Source organism: Homalodisca vitripennis, chromosome 1 (genome assembly GCF_021130785.1).
Source record: "Homalodisca vitripennis isolate AUS2020 chromosome 1, UT_GWSS_2.1, whole genome shotgun sequence".
Classification (NCBI taxonomy): domain Eukaryota; kingdom Metazoa; phylum Arthropoda; class Insecta; order Hemiptera; family Cicadellidae; genus Homalodisca; species Homalodisca vitripennis.
In genome coordinates this window covers 112,198,663-112,221,262 of record NC_060207.1, presented here as the reverse complement: position 1 = coordinate 112,221,262, position 22,600 = coordinate 112,198,663, and the positions used below count along the sequence as shown (strand labels likewise).

General features: G+C 36.1%; 2 protein-coding genes across 2 annotated transcripts in view; one reads left to right on the top strand and one right to left on the bottom strand.

The window, feature by feature from the left end:
• Window positions 1–22,600, top strand: part of LOC124369364 — a 41,861-nt gene that overhangs the window by 10,437 nt on the left and 8,824 nt on the right. Inside the window, exons 3-5 of the mRNA XM_046827356.1 lie at window positions 4,388–4,598; window positions 11,146–11,341; window positions 20,951–21,199. Coding sequence (XP_046683312.1) covers window positions 4,388–4,598; window positions 11,146–11,341; window positions 20,951–21,110 — 567 coding nt within the window. The 3' untranslated portion in view covers window positions 21,111–21,199. The remainder of the gene's footprint in view (window positions 1–4,387; window positions 4,599–11,145; window positions 11,342–20,950; window positions 21,200–22,600) is intronic.
• Window positions 17,001–18,262, bottom strand: LOC124369375. The gene is made up of 2 exons (XM_046827379.1): window positions 17,146–18,262; window positions 17,001–17,057 (listed from the first exon to the last, which is right to left on the bottom strand). Exon 1 carries the CDS (start codon window positions 18,212–18,214, stop codon window positions 17,636–17,638), a length of 579 nt encoding a protein of 192 aa, XP_046683335.1. The 5' UTR covers window positions 18,215–18,262; the 3' UTR covers window positions 17,001–17,057; window positions 17,146–17,635.

Here is a 22,600-nt window from a genome sequence, read left to right as displayed (position 1 = left end):
AATAAGTTCACTGCTGCAGATGTACGTGTGTGCTTGGTGTATACTTGCCTGATTTTCTGTCAATGCACTTGTGCACCTCGTGTAGCAAGTCACAGCTGTCCGCAGTTTTCATAGCCAGCTAACAGTTTATGAATAGTGCAGTTTTGTTGGTTGGGTTGGTGGCTGTGATTTATTTACGGTAATGTTTGTTCAAATATTGAAAATGGGGATTAGGAACTGGATCCGTCTAACAGGCCCAAGCAATCTCATTTGGTAAATAAGTCATTGAAATAAATAATCTTACAATGAGTGAATTGGATGAATTGTATGTAGATTTCTTTCAGATAATGAAGATAAATACATTCCAGAACCCGACTCAAACAGTGAATTTGAAGAAGATTTTAATCAAACAAACATTGAACATTTGATTTTCGAAGATCCACTAAATGAATTAGATTCTGAGATTTTCATGCCTGATAGATTTGCTGCTAATAAAGCTGACATACAAGATGAGAGTGGTGACGAAAACCAAATTGAAAATCAACCTGTAAGACCTGGGCCTAGGCATAGAAGTGTAGAAAGGCCGTCTTCGGTTAACTGGAATGAGCCAATCAGTCTTGTAAATTTACAGTATACAAAAACAACTGAAATACTTGTACATATACCAGGGGAAAATCATATAGGAAATGTCATCATTTCACGTCTAAATGATTGTAGGAAAACTGATACATTGTTTAAGAATATCATTCCTGATTACATGAGTCATGATCATTTCTTGATCATTTTTCATAGCTTATATTTTTGAAACAACAATGAAGAAAATGTTGACCGGCTTTTTAAGATTTGAATGGTTATTAACTTTTTGAGTGCCACAGCATATTTTCCCAAGTCATACGCATAAATTTCCGGAGCATTTCCTTCTGTTTTGCAAGCGTGTGGGGAAAAAACTATATTAAAAAAACTATTCAACCGATTTGAATAATTTTTTTTTGGTTTGCGTGTTATAAAACAAGGTATTTTTTCCATATAATATTATAATTTTATTTTTATTTACACAAAAAGAATATAGGTTATAACAAAAAACTAAAAAATTAAAAAAAATAAATTTTAAGTTTGAACTAAAATTTTATTTATACAATATCTTTTTTAATTTTTTTTAGCTATACCATATGAAAGAGCATGAAAAACTGAACAAAAATCATGCATAATATGGTGTTTTACAGTAATATTTAACCAGATACTGCAATATATACAAAATACAACAAAAAGCAATTTTTGTTCAAGTTTGTCAAAAGTTTAGAAACAATATTATAACTACCCTATTTCACTCAATGAAGTAAGACGACTGTAAAATACTAATTATATAAAAAGTATATAAAAATATACACAGGCCTACAATATAACCTTACTTCTATAACCTTACTTCACCTAAAATCAATAGTTTGATTGGAACTTGCGTTTTACTTCATCACCAATCCAACAATAAAATATACGTCACTAAACACGGAAAAAGAAGTTTATAAATGCATTGTAAGTTTTACTGAACACAATTGCAGAATAGTAATAACAACAGTTTTCAGCATAAACACACGAAACTAGCACAATGTAAACACAACGAACGAAACTGTGTAGTTAATGGCAACAAGTAGCAGCTGACCAACTATTGCGTCATCTGTTTTTTTCTGATGACAAATAACTACAAGGGGGCGGTGAACAATAAAAATCAATCACAATTGATAGTTCGAAACTTGTAGATTGCCGTGAAATAAGTTATTTGTCAAAACAAAAATGAATTATATGTGATATTAATTAAATAAAAATCGTCTACTGGGTAGATGCCGGCAATTTATGCACATTTCACAACATCTACTATGTAGACGCTGCGGCACTCAAAGGGTTAATAATTTCAGTGACAAAATGAAAAGTATATACTATCCAAGAAAGGAACTTAGCCTAGACAAGGCGTGGACAACTTTTCATTAGACAGTACATGAAAAACAAACGCCACAAGTATGGTATAAAAATATATACCCTCGCTAAACCGAATGAGCTAGTCCTCAACACTGATCTATATTGATCAACAAGATTAATTGGTTGGCAAAGGTCATACCAGTAAAGTAGTAAAGGGCCTGGTAGTGGGGAAAGAAAATAATGACCATGCAATTTATATGGACAATTGTTACAATTCTCAAGACCTCTCAAAATCTCTTCTAGAGAAGAGCATGTATTCCACAGGAACCTTACGAGGTAACCAGCAACAAAACCCTCTAGAAGTTATAAAGAAGTTTCAGAAAGGAGAAACCATTGCTTAGTACTCTGAAGACCACAGTGCTATATATTTCTATTGAACATAGCAGTGAACTCATCAATACAGTAAACAAATGTTGTGCTAAAGCACAAAGAGCTTTGTCCATTATCTGGGGTAGATAGAAAGGATCACTTGATGGCTTACTATCCTGTGAAGGGAAGATTAGGTTTTTGGTCTATAAATTTTTCAACCGTGATAATTTTTCAAAAGATTGTCAGAAGAAATTGATTTTTTCCAGAGAGAGGAACAGGAATATTGTTCCACCTCAAATCAAGCCCTATGTGTGTGCGTGCACATTCATGCGAGTATAATGGAAATAACTTGATTATTTTATTTAACTTTATTAACTTGGATTATTTGAATAAATATCACTTCTAAAATTAAAAGCTAGAAAACTGAGTTACTATACTCTCTGGTATTCAGAGTTACTGCAAACTAAACAAAATTACTGATATCTGATTTACCATACAGTTAAGGTTTACATGTTCAAGGATATTCAATTAATAAAAAGAGGTTAGGCATTTGTTATTATGTTAATAAGTAATTATGAGAAATGTCATGCTTATGTTTGACATATTTGGAAATATGCTGAATAATAACCTTAATACAGGTATTAATTAGTACAATTGTTCCAAATCATGACGATTAAACCACAATCTTAGATAATCGTAAAACATACCTTAAAATAAAGTGTTAAATTTAAACAACCAGATCATAGACTCATGTTGACTGCAGCAATATTTTAGTTGAACCATACGCTTTCGGCATTGGGATAAAAAGGCTAACTCTTATTGTTCTGAAATAATCGGAGAACTTCAATAAATTATCATGGAATGTTGGAGGAAAATATGAATCTTTTAAAAACTGTTTAACTTTACGACTTCAGGATCCCAAAACACTGTTCTTTAAACTTAAATCTAATATGGATTAAGAGATTGGAATAGCTTTGAGTGACTATCTCTAGACTTTTTATTACGTCATAAAAAAAAATACATGAATATATTGTCCAGTTTTTCAACAGGACAATGTGTGCGAAGCCGTGGACAACTGCTAGTATATATATATATATAAAGCTTTATAAAGTCAATATTTGTAATTCCTTAAAAATAGGTCTACATGAATCTCTTATATATTTTATGACTCTCAGTGCTTTTTTGCCAAACAAAAACTTTCTTTGAACCTGTACTATTACCCCATAAAATGATCCCATGCCTTAAATGTGAATGTAAAAATGCAAAGTAAGCTGTTATTATGATGTTAAAAGTCACATTGTTTGCCAATTTACACAAGAGGAATATTACTATAGATAATTTTCCACATAATTATTGAGTGTAACAATACCAATTTAATTTTCTATCAAGATGTATACCCAATAATTTTACTGTATTGTTGTCATTACAAATTTTATTATTTAAAGAAAATATGATTTTTTCAGTTTTACTGCTAATTACTATCAAACTATTAATCTCACACCAATTAATGGCAATATTCAGAGACTTGATAATCTGTACTAATTATGTCATCCAGATTTATAAGGTAATTTAAAAGTGTAGTTTCATGTGCATATAAAACTGATTGACAAGGAATGTTAAAAGAAAAATCATTGATTGCTAGCTATTACAAACAAAAGAGGACCAAGTACAGACCCTTGTGTTACTCCGACATTTATGTTTCTAAAACTAGACACATTCTATCTCGGAACAACTATTTGCTTTCTATCACTAGGAAAGGAATTAATCAATACAAGCTTATTGATTTTTAACTCTATAGTAAAACAGTTTACTCACTAATAAATCATGAGAAATACAGTTAAACATGTTTGTAAAATCTATTAATGTTGCTAATGTTACAATTTATTTTCCAGATTGATTAAAACTTTGCTAACAACTTCTTCTACCGCTTAAATTGTATTTTTGCCAGGAATGAAACCAAAATGTTCACTACAAAAAAGACTGTTTACTATTTATTACTATTATTACCCAAGTCTAGTTGACTAACCAAATTAACAAAATAATTATTAAAGGTACTAAAGAATTACCTATTAGTTAAAGAACTTAAATGGTATGTAACAATCAAGTCCTAAGAGAGTGTTTTCTATAGGCTGTCTGGGTCTTCATAGTCAGTCTACCAGTGATATTCATCAACTCCCCACACAACTCTATAGCTAAAGGAGCCCCCAAGACCATGACCACCCTGGACTCTGCTGGTACTGGGATGTTTTTCACGGGACTCCTCATCGAGACCTATGCAGACCTGCAAAAATTCTCCTTCCGCCAGGATCCAGCCAACAAAGGGAAATGGTGTAACGATGGTAAATCTAGCACTGTGTATAGTAAAGCTTTTTATTTCATTATAACATTGGAATTCAGCAAATTTTTTCATTTGCTATAGTAAAATTTATTTTTGTGATACTAGAAAAAAATGTATAAGCCCTATGAGGTTGAGGATCAATAATTAATTATACTTATTATTTATTAAGTACTTGGTGTATATAGTACTCATACGTTCTGTAATAGGTAAGTAAACTTATTTTCAACTTTAAAACTAAATTAGAGTCTTATTCCATTTGATTTTATGGAACCCAGGTAATTTGATTATAAGAAAATTCAGTTAATATAGAATAATACTAAAAATTTTCCTTTTCATAACTAAAATGATTTCAAACATAATATATATTATAGCCAGTGGCATAAAAACCATCCCTGCAGCTCCTAGAGTGTGGGAAGGCACAGCCGTAAAGGGGCACCAGAGATCCATTGCAAAAGTGTATTTAAACCTGGAGCTGAATATTTGTAATTGTTATTGAACATATATTTTATAGCATGATGCATTTTGTCCTTACATTTGTTACATTTGAGATAATAAACATATATGTGGTGTTACCATTAATATTACATACTACTTGTTGTTTGTATAGTAATTAAGACCCTAGATTATAGAACCTTGTATAATCCAGAAGGTTATAAGAGAACTCACCGAAAGTTTTTAAAAAACTCTGTGAATAACAGCAGAAATCATTGTATTTTATGTTTTAATAAATCATTTATATATGTTTTAATGACAATTTACAAAAATGGCAAACTCTAAGAACCACATGAAAAAGTAATGCATGGTTCAAGTAACCCTAAATTGGTTGTGCCCTACAAAATAGTCTTCAAGATACAACTGTTTGTTAGCAGTAAACTCAATTTGTACTTCTGTACTGTGCAGTTCAACAAAACTCACTCTTCATGTCATGAAATAGAATAAAGAAAGAATTTATTTTCTCACTTCAACACAATACAAAGATAAAAGTCTTAATATATCACACATCCGATTACTGTACATTACTTTAACAATGACTAAATTAAATTTCCAAAATCGTCTATTTATAAAAAATTAACATAAATATTTCTTTAAAATTGAAGAATACAACTTATAATAAAACTAAAAGATTATCACTGTATTTCACATATTTTTACAGTTAGATGAGAAAATTTAAGGCCTCAAAGGCTAAGCCTGATTTGAGGTTCCAGAATATGAACATTAGGTTTTTTTTTTTAAATATCAGCGCTCAAAATGGAAGTTATTATACAAAGTTGATAATTAATAAATATACTACTTTAACAGTTATAGCTAAAGAAAAGGTGTTATCCCATATATGATTATGTAATAGGAGTAATAAAATAATACAAATTACCTTAAAAATGTGAAATGCACATAAAAAAAGAAAAAGAGAAATTAATTATTATATGAGATACTCTGCTTGAACCACAGATAGTAAATGTCAGTCTAGGACTCAGTGGCAACGTTATTGTTCCAAATCTTCAACTTATAAAGCCAATTTTTAAGCATTCTAAAAGATTTTGACAGGACATTTATTGTGTGTTTGAGATAATCAGGCAGTTTATTGTAAATTCGAGGCGCAAAGAAATTGAATGATTTTGTAAAGAAGGTATTACTAGATTTAGGAACAACAGTTGTAAGGATTACTTTGTTGGTGAAAGTCACCACTTCTGTTGTAAAAGAGTTTTAGAACCTTGTAAACAAACAAATTTTTAATGTTAATATCTTTGAAAAGAAGAAATAACAGTTGTGAATGTTCTCATTTTGTAGATTTCGAAATTAGTTTCAAGAATGACTTGTTGAACGTATATTACATTTATATTGGACATATATGTTCCACTCCAGAAGACTATTCCATATATTCTATTCTGCTTTGAACAATTGATAAATAAAGCATTCTTAAAACATTATCATCACACGTCTCTCAAAAAATAAAAATACCTCATAGAATTATTCAGTTTAGATTTCATGTCAGAAACATTAATCTTCCAATTTATCTCATTATTTAGTGTTAATCCCAAATATTTAATGCTAGTAGCTTCTCCAATTTCTTTACAAAATGCTACACATTGTGTTTATTTGACTAGACAATATTTATATTTATAAATAATAGGTTCACTCAAATGGCCTTCTTAAGCCAAAATTTGTAAATTTGGTTTTTTTCAACATTTAGACACATTTTATTTTCAGAAAATCACCACTGAATATCTTGTAATTGAGAACTTTTATAACTTAAGGCAGTATCATCAGCAAAAGAGGTGTGTTTTCCTTTAAATTTTATATTACAAAAGTCATTTATGTACACCAAAAATAAAATTGCACCGAGAACTGATCCCTGGAGGACTCCGTGTTGAATAGATCCCATGTAACTGAGCGAATTTTGAATTTTTACACATTGAGTTCTATTTAAAAGGTAACGTTCAAACTAATTATTTGCCACTCCTCTAATTCCAATATTAAAAAATTTAATGGTTCACCATATTGAATGACTTTTGTATATCGAGAAAGAGGCCAGTAACATACAGGGTCATCGAAAAATAATGCCTAGACTTTGAATAACTGTCATAAAAAAACTATTAAAGGTAATTTAAAGGTTGTAGTCTTAAAATGTGCGGAAAGAAATAAATTTTTTTTTTCATACCTTAGTAGGAAATTCATACCGGCGGTCGGTAGGTTTTATTTGCTGTTTTATCTGAATTTTATGACACTGTATTTACTTTCATTAAGACCATCATAGACATTCAGCAACAAGTGCTGCTAGGCATGCTGTGTACTTGTAGTATCTCTATAGCCAAATTGATTTTCACTGAATAGAGCAATTGAATCAAAAAAGGACATTAATTTAGTCTTCATTATTTTTTTTATAAATTTTGGAGAAATCAGAGAGCAACAAAATAGGATAAAAATTATTACATAAAGTTTTTGAAGAACTTTTATGAATTGGTATGACTACAGCCTTCTTCAGAGCAGATGGAAAAATACCAGATTCAAAACTTAAATTCAGCAAAAAAGCAATACATTCATTATTTTTGGATAAATTTCTTTAATCAAAGATGAATATATGTCTTCAATACCAGACAAGGTCCAATTTTTAAGGATTTAATTACTTTTTCTATTTCTTGGTGCAAAATTGGGTTAAGAAAAATGGTTTTTAGTTGAGGTTGTTGTTTTTTAAATACAGTGGCAAAGTCAAGGTTTTCACAGTTATCTGGCTTGTTTTCATTGAAATTCAGATTTTTAACAATGTTTAAGAAAAACTTATTTAGTTCATTTGCAACATTTTTAGGTTCCAAAATGTTGTATATATTTAAAGAAATTTCAACTCTTTCAGAACTTTTCTTCCCAGTAATTTCATTGATTACATTCCTTACCTTTTTTAGTTCCTATCACACCTTTCAAACTGTTGCCTATAACAGTAATTCTTTCTAAGTCTAATTTGAGTTTGTAACTTATTTTTGTAATCAACATAAAAAGCTCTTAATGTTTTATTATGTGGATGGATTTTCATGGTTCTAGAAATATCTTTCTTATCTAATTTTCATTGAAAAATAGCACAATAAATAAATCAATTGGAAATTATATATATATATATATATATATATATATATTATTTACATTTATTAATATTTAATTTTCATACTCAAAAAATCATTTATCAAAGGCTTTAATTTAATAAAATGATTATTAGGTCTGATTTATTTTTCACTCTCACATATATAAGACTGCAGCAATACATGAAACATATCAAAGACGTCAGACGCATCTCTTTGTCAGTAAACAGGTAACCAATCAACTTTGAGTCCGGACCCCACTCCTCCAACATGCAAACAGACACTGATCATACAATGGTCGATTATCTCTCCATCCAGTATCGAGGCCTCAAGCTTAATCATATCGCAATTTGCTATTCGAGCATAGACACGATCAATACAAGTCTGAGATCGAATTGTTATTCTTGTTGGTTGTTGGTTAATTAGGTATCTAAAACCATTCTTTGCCATTTCTAAACTATATTTGTCTACAACTATCTTAATTGGAAAATTAATGTTTAACAATTTAAAATAAATAACATACCATAAAATAAATGTTGATAAAAGCCTTGTAAAACAATTGTAACTGAAATAGAAATATTAAAAAAATATGTTTCCTTCCTTAAAAAAAAAAAAAAAACTATTTAAAATCATCCAATGGATCAATTACCTATGCTATAAATAGCCTTATTTTTTCACTAAATATCTTTCCATTAGAAACTAACCTTTAACGACTTAATATCAAACCTATGTAAATAAATAACCTTGAATAAATTACTACAGGTTAAAATTTTATTACCCTCGAAAAATTAAAAAACCTTTATGGCATTTTTACTAAATATGACTATAAAAGAAAATCACTTAAATAAAATATACTTATAATATTTTACTCAAGTCTTCTTGTAATGCCACGGTTATCACTGGGTTACTTCTCCTCTAGATGGAGGAAGATTTTACCGCCCCATACCCAGAGGTACTTGAAGTTCTTACACCTCTTCACCTCTCTGGCCATCACAAACAGCCTCCTCCTCGCCGGTGACAGACTCGTTCAGGTAAAAGGTTGGTCGGTGAGAAGGTCCATGTGTCTTGTCAAGAGCGTCCTCTTGACTCGACGATTCCTCAGCATCTCATCCTTGTACATCCGCCTAATCAGCTTGACGTTAATCTCAGGTGACTTCCCTCTGTTAGCTGGACGCCGGCCTAATCAATGGCAGGTGCCAATTATCTGGTCCGTGATCGGCATGTCGAGCGCCCTGCCCACCTCCTTCACCACCCACAGTACATCTTTGTTCGGCTCCTGAGGAACACAGTGAATTTCCAGACAATTTGCTCAAGAATACTGCTGCATGTCTTCAATGGTGGTTTCCAAACTTGTGATTGTTTTCTTGAGTTCTTTATTTTCTGCTTTGAGTCTGCAAAGTGACCGTCTGAGTATTTTCTGTTATTTTTTCATTTAGACTTTCATACGCTTTATTTGCGTCTTTTTGACTTTTAGTATACATGTCTAGAATCTCGCTCACCACCTTTATAACATCCTCGAGTGTGAGCTTGCCCTCAGTAGCTTCCGCTTCGAAACGCAGGCTCTTCCTTCTATTTGCGCCACATGTCGAACATCTCCACATTAACTCGTCACTGATAATGTAGTCTACATCGACCTTACTCATTTTTAAACAACTACCATGAAAGTCAACATGACAGTTGACACACTTCAAACTAGACTTATTATGGCCCAGCTTGGCCGATCCAATTCCATACTTTGACATCGTAATAACAGTTGAGACATAAAAAAATACAGATAAAACTTCAAACTCCCTAAAACATAAGAAAATCTGTGCACTTCATATTAAAATATAACAAATTAATTGCAAACAAGACTATTGTAGGAGTGTCTAATAATATAACTCATACTCAGAGTGCCGAAATAACAGAATCAATGGATCTTCTATATATAAGTAAGATATTGGAAAGGATTTACCTAACATAAAAAATAGCCCTAAAAGATAATATTTAACTCAACAAAGCCTCAACCCTTCTAAAGCCTAGAAGTGATTGAAAAATGAGAAACCAGTTTGAAATTGTGTCTTGATTCTGAGCTGCCAACTAAACGGGCTAGAAGAGTCAAACAATTTTTTGATTAATGTGGGTTTTACTGATCCAATATTTAGCTTCAAACTGTTAGAGTAGAGGTATTGATGCACTTATTTCCCAAATAAGAGCTGGTTTTGAGATTATGAACACAATTGATCACTAGTTTGACTTTAAAAAGTGACAAAGTACTAACATATAATTAGTGTTTCACTGCTTTACAATCCAATTTCATATTTCTGTTGTACTTATACTAGATAGATTAAATGGTAATTTAGTAACGGCATTTAAGCACTTTTGTGTCTGATGGAAGGAGGTCGACTCCAAAGTCTAAAAATGGGGATTATGACTATAATAAGCTATAGTAATATTGCACTTGTTACAAAATCTACCTACTTCTTCTTACTCAGGTGGAAAGAACATTTTTTATATTCCACCAAATCATACATTTTAAAATTGTTTTCTGGGATAAAAATTATATACAGTTATAAGAAGTTGCTACTTCCAAAATAATAACTCATATAAAAATAAACATTTTACTATAATTTAAAAGTTTGAGAGCATTAAAAAATGTCAGTAGAAAATATTTTATTTGAATCATTAGCCTTTAACATTTAGTATTTATTTTATTACTAATATTTAATAATTTGTTATTGTTTAAATCATATTTCTTTAATGTGTAAAATTGAAATATTGATGTATGTGTATTACTTTATACATATATGTATATATTTTTATATATGTATTATATATACATACTTAACTACTTCAGACTACCAACATAAAGTAATATTTCTTCTGTGACAGATGCTGAACACCCCAACTACTTTGATCAGATCCTGTTGTGGCGGAGAATCTTTATAACAGTTGGAATGTGATTAAGATATCAACATAAAGTAATATTATATTCCATGTCAGGTCTGTGGCAAATGTCGAGACACCCCAACTACTTTGGTGAGATCCTGTTGTGGTGGGGAATCTTCGTCATCTCTCTGAATGTGATTGAGGGGCCTGAATGGGCCGGCATTGCCAGTCCGATCTTCACCACTTTTATCATACTCTTTGTCTCTGGCATCCCTCTTTTGGAGAGGTCTTCAGATCAGAGATACCGCCAGTAAGTCTGTTGTTGCTCTTATGATCCTTCTTCTAAGGTTTGGTCTATTGCTAAGCATTTATGTTTCAAGAGCCCCCATAAATATGAAATTAAACCGTTTTAGTTTAAAATTCAGTAGATTCATAAAAAATTAAAAACAACCAATCAGGTCATCTTGATAAAACCTGTAATTTTAATCCAAAGCGTCAAAGGTGGCAGAATAACTTGGCTAATATTTGAAGTAAAAAACAAGTATTCTGTTCTGTGGTTACACATCTGGGAATGTTTAATTGTTGAGGCCCTGCAATAAGTGACGTATATATTTTGCCATATTTGTTGTTAATTCTACCAAGAGAGAAAATTACCCGATAACAGTCAAAGATGAAAACCACAACAACCAATGTTTAAAACTAAAGAACGAGTTATTTTACTTATATATATTTATTTATTTATTTATATTAATGTTATTTAACAGCTGTTCTTTAAAACTGCAACGCAGTAATCAAACCACGTAATCCAAGTAATTAATTTTTATAGGAAGCAAAATGGTAACATTTACAATATGTCACCATTTTGTTTCTATAATTGTTAGGGAGCTTAATTTTCACAGAATGTTTTTAAAACCTATTTAATGAATTTTGTAGAGTTTGAAAATGTTCTGTGCATAAATGGGCAAGTAATATAAAATCATATGTTTAACCCTCTTCGTGGGACACTGTACAAAATGTGTATACATACACACACACAAGTCTATTTACACATCACATGTAGTCTTAAAAAACTTGAAGAGTGTAAAAGGAAATTTTTTTATTCACTTCCATTTGTTTCCGTCCATGAATAATGTATTACTGAACAAACAGCAGTTGGATAAATGCTTCAAAATAAAAATTTAAAACATATAATACTATTTATACATGATTTTTTAAAAACATAGTGATAAGGATAATTGTTATAGTAACATATGGTCAAAATACTACAGAAAAAGAAGAAAAAATACACTAAGCAATAAAACTAGAAATTAACAGAACAAGTAGTACATATGCATTAAGTATAGATCGTCAATACAATTTTACAAGGACTGTTAATCTCAAGGCATACACTTTGTTTTTAGGACAACAAACTACACCTGGAACATTTTAAGATGTAAATCTCAGAACTCTGACAAAAATGCCCAAACCAATGTATAAAACTAACTTGTTCCGATTGTTCTAGTTTTTTTGATCAGACAAACAGACAAGGTGTTTAACCAAAGATTTAAAGAGCATTGCTTAAAGCCCAAATTACAGAAACAAAATATAATTGTTCGCTCAAAATTTGATGGATGAGAACCATACAATACATGGAATAAATGACAATTTGGAAATTCTACATTGATGTCACAGAGGCAGTAAAATAAATACGCTTGATGTATACAAAATTTAGAAGGATTGAAAAACTTATCCACCAGGCAGATTCATGTTAAATTAGAAGCAACAATACAGCTCCCATTATTTGTTCAACACCACTTAATTGTAACAGTTGCCCAACTGACTGGTCGACTGATAACAATGCTCTTGGAATGGAATCACCTAGTGTTAGTTGTCCTGTCATCTGCCAGATGCGGTTTGTTGTTATGCTAAATATTTGCATGTGATAGACCTACCAAATATCATATGTTTCATTATTTATTTATTTATTTGTTCGTTATATTTTATGCCGTTTGTAAATTTTAAACTATAACGACTCCGGATGGATAATCTTCACTTTTTAGATGGAAAATCCTCACTTTTGAATACAAGGGCTTTCCAGAAAGTAGATTACGCTTCGCTCTGTAGCTGGACTAACATTGGTATTTTGATAGTCACAGCATTTCTCTGTTCAATGGCTATTCAGCTGTGTTAGTGAGAAGTTACTGTCGCTTCTTGTTGTTTTACAATAGCAGTTTAAGATGTGTGATGCAATTGAAAATGCCGTAAGTTTCAAGTATGGCCGGTGATACGGTTTTTGTTGGATTAGCACAATAAACTGATTGAGATTTATCGTCAACTCTGTGAAATTTATAGAAACGGTGTGACTATTGAAGGTGGCCTAAGTGGGAGTGTGTCAGTGGTGCATTAGGTTTAAAAATGACCTAACTAATGTGCATAATGACGAACAAAGTGGATGACCAAACATTGTGACCGATGATATTGTCTCTAAAGTCGATGAGAAGATTAAAGAAGTTACTCAGGAGGGTTCACACTAACCGCAAATGTTGAGATTTTGGGTCTACTGGAGTAGATGAGTGTTGGAGTTAGTGGGGTTCAAGAAGAGTCAAAGGTTCTTGCTAGCCGAGACATAAGGGCTTTTTTCCCCCTTCCTGAGGGAAGAGGACAGTTTGTCCCCGCACTTAGTCCTAAAAGGACCTTTGCGCCTCCCTTACTTTAATTTGTGCCCTCAAAGACCGAGGCTTTTGCAAAAACCAATCAGATTTAAGGGCTCCTGTTCTCTAATGTCCTTGGGGCTGAGGAGATATGCTCCCAAGTATCTTTTCCGAGTCTCTACGATGGCAGGACAATCCAACCAAATGTGCTCCGCTGACTCCTCCTCTTCTTCACAGAGTCTACATTCGCTGCTCTGACTAAGGCCTACCTACCTTCAAAAGGTGCTTCCTCAGAGGGCCATGTCCTGTCAACATTTCTAATATCAGTCTTATATCCTCCTTATTCTGGTCTAGGAGAGCTGTCCACCCTTTTGCGTAAGGAGAGATAAACATTTTGGATATTCTTAAACCTGAGGCTCTACTCCAATTCTTGTGTCTTGTCGTCTTTTCCCAATCTTTGACCAGAGCTTTAATGTTGGAGAAGGCTATCCCACAACCTGGCTCAGGCCCCACCAATGTGGATTCTGCTCCCTTTTTGGCGAAGATGTCCGCTTTTTCATTCCCATGAATACCTTCATGACCCGGTACCCAACCGAGTGTTATTCTGTTAATTATTGCCAGCTCTGCTAGAGCATTCCTGCATTCCCAGACCGCTTTCGAATCAATCAAACAGGTATCCAGTGCCTTCAGTGCAGCCTGACTATCAGAAAGCATTAGGTATGATAATCCTTTTGTCAACTGTGTGAGTCTTCTGGAACATGAGTCTATTGCTATGACCTCCGCCCGAAAAACCGTGGCATGTCTTCCTAGGTGCACAGCCATGTCGACTCCAGGTCCATGTATTCCGTATCCTGCCCTAGAGTCTAGGAGTGAACCATCAGTGAAAAACTTTTGTAGAGTAGGCCTCCCTTTTAATCCATTTCTCCCTACTTCCGATAGAAACCGTATATGGTTTTTCAAAGGAGTATTTCTTAACCATAGTATCAGATACTTTGGTTAGCATTTCAGCCTCAGGAAATTTTTCCAATATCTTCATGTGGCCTTCTAAGGAGGTAGCATTTGTTCCTAGAAGCTTAATTGCGCTCATCGCAGCTGTTCTCATCACCTCCTGGCCAAGAGGAGTGTACCCCAGGACCGCTTCCATTGCTAGTGTTGGGCAGGAGCTCATTGCTCCCGTGATGCTTAAACAAGCTAACCTTTGAAGACTCTGTAGCCTTTTTGCAGCTATTGTTTGCTCTACCTTCGGCCACCACACTAAGGCAGCATATGTGACCATTGGTTTTATTATGGTTTCGTAAATCCAATACATCATTTTGGGTTTAAGTCCCCATTTAAATCCAAAAAGTCTCTTACAGGCCCCAAGGGCCATTATTGCTTTGGATGTCCTGTTTCTAATATGGGAGTTCCAAGTGAGCTTTTCATCCAGAATTAAACCCAGATACTTCACTTCCTTTGTTTGGTTAATGCTGATTCCCTCCAGGACAGGCTAGCTGGAATTTTCTTTTCCTGGTAAAGGTAATCATATTTGTTTTTGATGGGTTGATCCGCAGACCCCATCACACCAGTTACTTAAAAAGTTAAGTTCTGTTTGTATTAGGCGTTCCAGCCTGCCTATGTTTTCCCTTTAATCATAAGCACTAGGTCGTCCGCATAACATAGTAGCCTTATTCCTCTCTTCTCTGCTTTACTTAGGAGATCATCCACTACCATCGCCCACAGGAGAGGAGACAAGACTCCCCCCTGGGGGCAGCCTCTTTGGGCCGTGATCGCGGCAGATTCGTCCCCGTACTTAGCTTTCACCTGTCTGCTTTTTAGGAGGGCTACTATCCATTTGACTACATCTGGGGAAACTCCAAAACGTTCCATTGCAGTCTCCATGGATTGATATGCTACTCGGTCGAAAGCTCCTTCAATGTCCATAAAGACGCTGACTAGGGCTTCCTTTTTTTCGAAGGTATTCTTCACCTCTGTGGAGAGCAGTGGTGGTTGATTTTCCTTCTATGTAGGCGTGTTGTGTGGGACTAAGTGGGTGTTCCAGTAATATTATGTCCCTTATGTGTCTATTTATTATTTTTTCCATAGTTTTCACCATGAAGGAGGTTAGGCTTATGGGTCTGTACGAACTGGGTTTTGTTGGATCCCTGTCATTTTTCCACAAAAACACCACTAGTGCTATCCTCCAGTTCTTTGGTATGTATCCTAAGGCGAAACTGCTTCTAAACAGAATGCTAAGAGTATTTAAAAGTATATTCAGCCCCTCTTGAAGAAGGGCTGGAAAAACTCCATCCGCCCCAGGAGATTTAAATGGCTTAAACGATCTTATAGCCCATTTAATTCTTTCATGTGTGAATAGTCTGTTAGACTGCTGTCTGGCTTTTGCCATCTCTTGACTGGATCCCCCCCTGAATAGAGAATAAGTATCTTCATTTTGAGTTAGGTGACCCCCCGGGAAGTGTGTCTCCAGGAGTAGTTCTAAGGTCTCCTTCCTGTTCATTGTTAGGTCTCCATTGTCCTTTACTAGAGTCCCCATAGGATTATATGCACCGTTTGGAGAGTTTTTTGAAGCCTGGATGCCTCGGGAAGACTGTTAATGTTTTTACAAAAATTCCTCCAGGTTCTTCTTTTATTCGTTCTAAGTTCTTTTTTATATTCATTTTGGGCCTGTAGATAAGGGAGCCAATCGTCTGTCCTTTTTGCCCATTTTAATAATTTCCTCGTTCTGTTTCTTAATGTTTCCAACCTCCCAGTCCACCATGGCACATCCTTCTTCAACCAGTTTTGCCTGGGAGGGCAGTTTTTCTCGTAGGCCTTTATTATAGCTTGCTCTACTATTTGTGGAGACCTTTCTAATTCAAATTCATTTTTCTGGAAGGGTCCTATTTCTTCCAACTCTTCTACTAGGGACTCTCTGTATCCTCTCCAGTTGGTAGATTTAGGAACCCTGTGGGTCACGTATCTTTCCCCTATCTCCTCTATGTCGAACCTAATTGGGCAGTGGTCCGATAGTGAGGCCTCCTTAGAGACGTGCCACCTTACAATATTTATGTTTTTGAGTCCTGTAGATAGGGTTATGTCTAGGACTTCTTTCCTATTTTTAGTTATAAAGGTTGGGCTTGACCCTGTATTTTCTAACACTAGGTCATTGCTGAACATAAACTGTAGAAGTTCCTCACCTCTTTGGTTTATGTTTGTGCTTCCCCAATATGTATGGTGAGCATTGCAGTCGCAACTCAGAATGAGGGCCGAACCTCTGTCTCTGCAGCTCTGCAATAGTCTTTCTATTTCTTTCGGTGGGCAGCGGGTTGGGGAAGTAGGCTGAGGCTATAGTAACCTCTCTGACCCTTTGCAGTGAAGCCACCTTCACTGTAGCCGCCACCAGATCTCTTGTTATTAGATCTGTAAACGGAAAGGCTGTTATTAGTTTTGAAGATAGAATACAAGTTTTTGGGTTTTCAATTGTTCGATCATATATGAGATTACCTACCTGAGTCGTCAGTCCTCTGAAGCAACCTCTATTGATCCAAGGCTCCTGGATTAGGGCGATATCCAGGCCTGTTGAGATAAACCTTCTTCCCAAGATGTCAGTTGCGCCCTTTGCATGGTGTAGGTTTATCTGTATTAGGCGCATACTTACGCCTTTTTCCCACCTCCCACAGGTGGTCCATCCCCGTCTCTTCTTTTGGATTGCTTGGAGACTTTGTCCCCTTTTCTTCCTCGAGCCGAGACGGATGGTCCTTTGAGAGAAGATCCCCTCTTCAAGAAGAGAGAACAGGTTGGTTTGTCGTCTTCGACCACTGCACTGGCTCGTGGAGTAGACCTTTCAGGTAAGGTATGTACAGATTGCTCTGACACCTTCGTGGCCCCCTCCACTTCCATCTCTTCAGCGGTGCTTTTTTCCGTGGTGACTGTCTCAGATTTCTCTGAAGTCCCCTCTTCCCTTGTGGGTTGTTCTGTGTTTCCTTGGTGTTTCTTTTTCAGTCTAAGCTGAACTTTTCCAAACTTGTAGCCGATCCATGGACCCTCCTTCTCAAGTTTGTTCGCTGTAGCGCTGTCGACTGCCAGGGTGAGTAGAACAGACTTCCCCTCATCGCTCCTACGCAGAACATTCCATTCTCCGACAGATAGCTCTTTATTTTGTCCTCTAGGAACTTCATTATCTTGTCGGTAGTTTCGTGTATACTATCAGGAAGATAGACAGTCGCAATTCTCGCACGAGTGATTTCTTCCTCTGGTACAATCTTCAGACTGGCCCCTTCCCAAGGCTTGAGGGAGTCTTGCATTCCTTTAAGCCATTCAGCTGTTTCGGTGTTTTCACAGGTGAAGATTAGAACCACTTGTCTCCTGTTAATACCGTAGAATCTTGGAGAGTAGGGACCCTCCTGTTCCTCCACGATAGCTTCCAGGATGAAGCTCTGGATCTTCTCCATCTGTTCCGTTGTGAGTAGGGTCTCGGGAAAATTGGAGTGTAAAACCCCCACCCTTATACCACTTACCGCTTGTTTGTAAGAAGGTTTCTGGGGTTGTCCAGATTGCTCCTTGTGTTCCCCCCACATAGCTTAGGCAGTACTGGGAGCTGTCTCTCGACTTTTGCTCCCTCTTCCTTCTGGTGATCGCCTTCCAGTATTGCATCTTCTTCATCAGTTTCGACTCTGACCGAGTCGGAGGTATTTGGACTTCTACTAGAAAGTCCGCCTGTTTTTTGGGTTTGTTCAGGGTTGCTAGGGTCAGAGCCCATCATCAATCCCTCTATGTTTTGTGAATTTTCATTCACTTTTTGAGTGCTACAAGAGCTCTCTGGTTTTGTTTGTTTGTTATTAAATTCTGTACTCATTTGTGTTCCCACGAGTAGCGGAGATCTAAAGGTCACCCCAAGCATTGTCACGCTCTACTTGGGGAAGGCTAGGTTTAAACTGGAGGTCGCCAGGTATCCAGAGTTCGCATATTTACGACCAAGCTCTCCCTTGATCACGCAGCCCTCGGCATATGCTGTTCCACCTTGGCTTGGATACAGAAGGAAATCTAGATTTAGGATAGTTTAAGATAGATTGTTGGGAAGATTACCCGACAGGTGAGAGTAGTAAGAAAAGAAATTGAATGTTGTGGGATAGTTTACAGAAAGCCCGCCAGATCAACTCAGCCTGATCGGAATTATCAAAGAAGACAAGGTTTGGATCAGGCAGTTCCTAGGTGCACGCGCACGAAAAAATACAGCACTTTTTAAGAGAGAAGGTGGCTGTGCGTGTGCTTCGTGGACGCTCTGGCTTGGCACATGTGTTGGGGTATGAAGACCCCACCACTTCCGCACCCGACATAAGGGCTTGCCACCCCCTGCCTGCTTTGACTAGAGAGGTTGGTTCAAAGCTGGCTTCCACATCTTCCAAAGAGACATGACTGAGATTAATACCCAACATTTTTCATCATGGATCTTGACAGGAGGCGGCTCCTACGCCCAACGTTACCCATCCATAATATCCTGTCACTCCGGAAGCAGCGCAAAGGTCCTTTTAAGACTAGGTGCAATTTCTAAGTTTCTTGTCCTAAGAGAACAAAAACAATAAAATTAAAGAATACTGATTCACAATACCAGATCTCTCACACAGTTTTCATCAGTTTTCAAGGTGTTTGTTTCACGAACTGTTTCGCAGAAGTTAGGTACAGTAAAGTTTGTGCAAGATGGGTACTGAAAATCTTATCGGAAACCCATAAAATCAGTATATGGCTGCTCCATGGACATTTGTGGACACTTATGAAAAAGATGGTAACTTGCTGCTCGATAAAATCATTACAGGAGATGAGACTTGGGTATAATACGTGAATTGCAAAACCAAATTAGTCTATGGAGTGGGGGCACACACACTTCTCCAAAAAACCAAGGAAATACATGCAAACATTGTCGGCACGGAAGATTATGGTAACTATTTTATGGACAGGAAAGGAGTTCTTGTTGGTTTCTTAGAACGTGGCATAGGTATCGTTAGTGCAGAGGGAAGTTAAGGTCGAAAATTTTGTTTTTGCACTATAACTCCCGACCACACATGGCAAATCAGACTCGTCAAGTCCTGGATGCCTTTAAGTGGGAAGGTTTTGCCCATCCACCTTACGGTCCGGACCCTGCACTCAGCAACTACCACCTGTTTCCAGCAATGAAGACCTGGCTTGCTACACAGCGCTTTGATGGCAACGTGGAATTGCGGGAGGGTGTGACTACCTGGTTGAACTTTTAGGCAGCAGATTTTTATAATGCTAGAATTTCAAAACTAGTTCGCCACTATGATAATTGGCTACATTTTTATGGTGACTATGTTGAAAAATAGTATTTTAGTGGACATCACTGAAGGAAAATAGTCTTACATTGGCATGTTTTGATCAGCATCTCAGCATATTTACAATGTGTTGTAAATAAAATAAACAGAAGTGTACTTTTGCATGAGTGTTGCCTTGACAAATAGAATAGATGACAGTAGAAATCACTACAATCATCTAATCTAATTGTTATTGTAAGTAACAATTTTAAGTAATACAGAGAGTGGTTCCAAGATAATGCATTGGTCTGTTGGTTGTTGTGGGTAAAAGCTTAAGTATTGCTGCTAAACACTTAATTTTCAACATTGACAGTGCATTGGCATATTTCATAGAATTGATTAAATCGAATGTAAAACTAGGCATGTGCCCTCATGCTAGCCTTTCTGTTTTCTTTCGCCTAGAAACTTTGTAACTAGTTATCAGCTTAAATTTTCAGTTTACACTCATCTGAAAAGATCCAAGGACATAAAAAAATTAATAATCTTAATATCTTTTCAGTTCTTACCCGGATGTGTAGTCTTAGTGGTATGAGCGAAATCCATTCCCTCCTAGTAGTAAGGAATCAGCTAATTGCTTGTCTTACTGATTATATATAAATACTCCTGGAAACTATCATCCATTAGTCGCTTCAGCTTCAGGAATAATATTATTTTGTGGTCTCATCAACCATGCATTGTGTCATATATCAGCCATACATTACATTCACTTATCATGATTTTAAACAATTTTCTACTGTTATGCATCAATGTTTCATATGGTGTACTTGACTCAGGCAACAATATTGTTGCATACTCATACGCTTGGTAAGACTATAAAATCAACATTTTTTTATGTCATGATGATTAATAATAAATAATTACAAAACAACAGTATACAAAAATTATGTCATGAAATTCTGCCTTCCAGAACATTGTGAGCAGAAGTAAGTATCTTAAGAGGCTGGCTTAGTTCTATCATTGCCATCACAAAACTGATGTTTGTTTCAGCAATCCTAAGTACAGGCTGTATAAGCAGTCGACGTCACCTCTGATCCCCATACCACCTGGTATCTACATGGAGGTGCCCTTCTTCCTTAAGTTTTTGCTGTGCTTTGAATTTCCCCTGTACAACTGGCTAGACGAGAAAGAGGAGCCTATTGTATCTTAGCAGCAGCGAGCCGCACCGAGCAGTGAGCTGATAAGGCTATCCAATGCCAACACTCCTCTGCTCTCGTGCACCAGTGTTTAACAGTCCAGGTAGGTAGTGCATTTTCCTCCTCTAGTGCACACTGTCCAACTGTCCAGGTTCATAGCACCAACATTCCTCTGCTCTTATGCACAGTGTCTAACTATACAGGTGCATAGCACCAACATTCTCCTGCTCTGATGCACAATGTAAAACTGTACTGTAAATACGAGGGGGGACCCCAAAGTAACGGGAATTGGGCTGTGGTAAGGAGCGAGAGTGGGGGAAGCCATTATTCTGCTGGCCATACGTCAAGGTCACGCCTCCTAAGGCAGTATGCACAGCTGTGTCACTGTGAGTGGATCGATCCGTCTGTGAGAATTGTTTCAGTAAAACAACTTTTTTCATCTCGGCAAAAAAACGTGATGGCGGATTCTCTAGAGCAATGCGCTGCTCTGAAATTTGGTTTCCTGCTAGGGAAATCTGCCACAAAGACTATTGTAATGCTCAAGACTGCTTATGGGGATGGTGTCCTAATTAAAACCCGAGTTTACGAGTGGTTTACTCGTTTAAAAAATGGAGAAATGTCAATTGAAGACCAACTCCGTTCAGGACGGCCTTCAACATCAAGAACTGATGAAAACGTCAACAAAATCAATGCCCTTGTTCATGAAGACTGTCATCGAACCAAGGATCAAATTTGTGAGATGTCTGAAGAGTGATGGAGTTCAATTCAGAGGATTTTATCTGAAGATTTGTACATGAAAAGGGTTGCAGCGAAATTCGTCCCTCAGCCATCTCACAGACGAGCAAAGGGAGCGTCGACTTCAGGCATGTTTTGAGCTTCTAAGTCAGCTCGAAGAGGACACAGAATTTTTTTCTAAGGTGATTACAGGTGATGAATAATGGTGCTATGGATGGATACGATCCTGAAAAAAAGCAGCAATCAAGCCAGTGGAAGACAGCTGGCTCTCCTTGTCCCAAAAAAGCTCGCCAAGTGAAATCATGACAATGCTCATTCTTCTTTCTATTGCAGACGTGTTGTGCACTCAGAGTTTGTTACACTGGGTCAAACTGTCAACCAGGAATTTCTACCTGGAGGTTTTGAATAGATTGAGGGAGAGCATTCAGAAGAAAAGAGCAGATCGCACAGGCGACTGGTTCTTCAATCACGACAACGGGCCGGCTCACACCGCCCTCTTCGTGTCGCAGTTTTTGACCAAAAACGGCATTACACTAATTGTCCATTCCCTCTACTCACTTGATCTAGCATCATGTGACTTCTCTTTGTTCCCCAGACTCAAAAGGGACACGAAAGGAAAGCGTTTTGCTACCATGGAAGAGGTAAAACAAAAATCGCTGGAAGGCCTAAAGGACATCCTGATAATGGACTTTACAAAGTGTTTTGAACAATAGAAGCATTGTTTGGAGAAGTGCGTTATGGTCAGTGGTAAATATTTTGAGGGTGATAA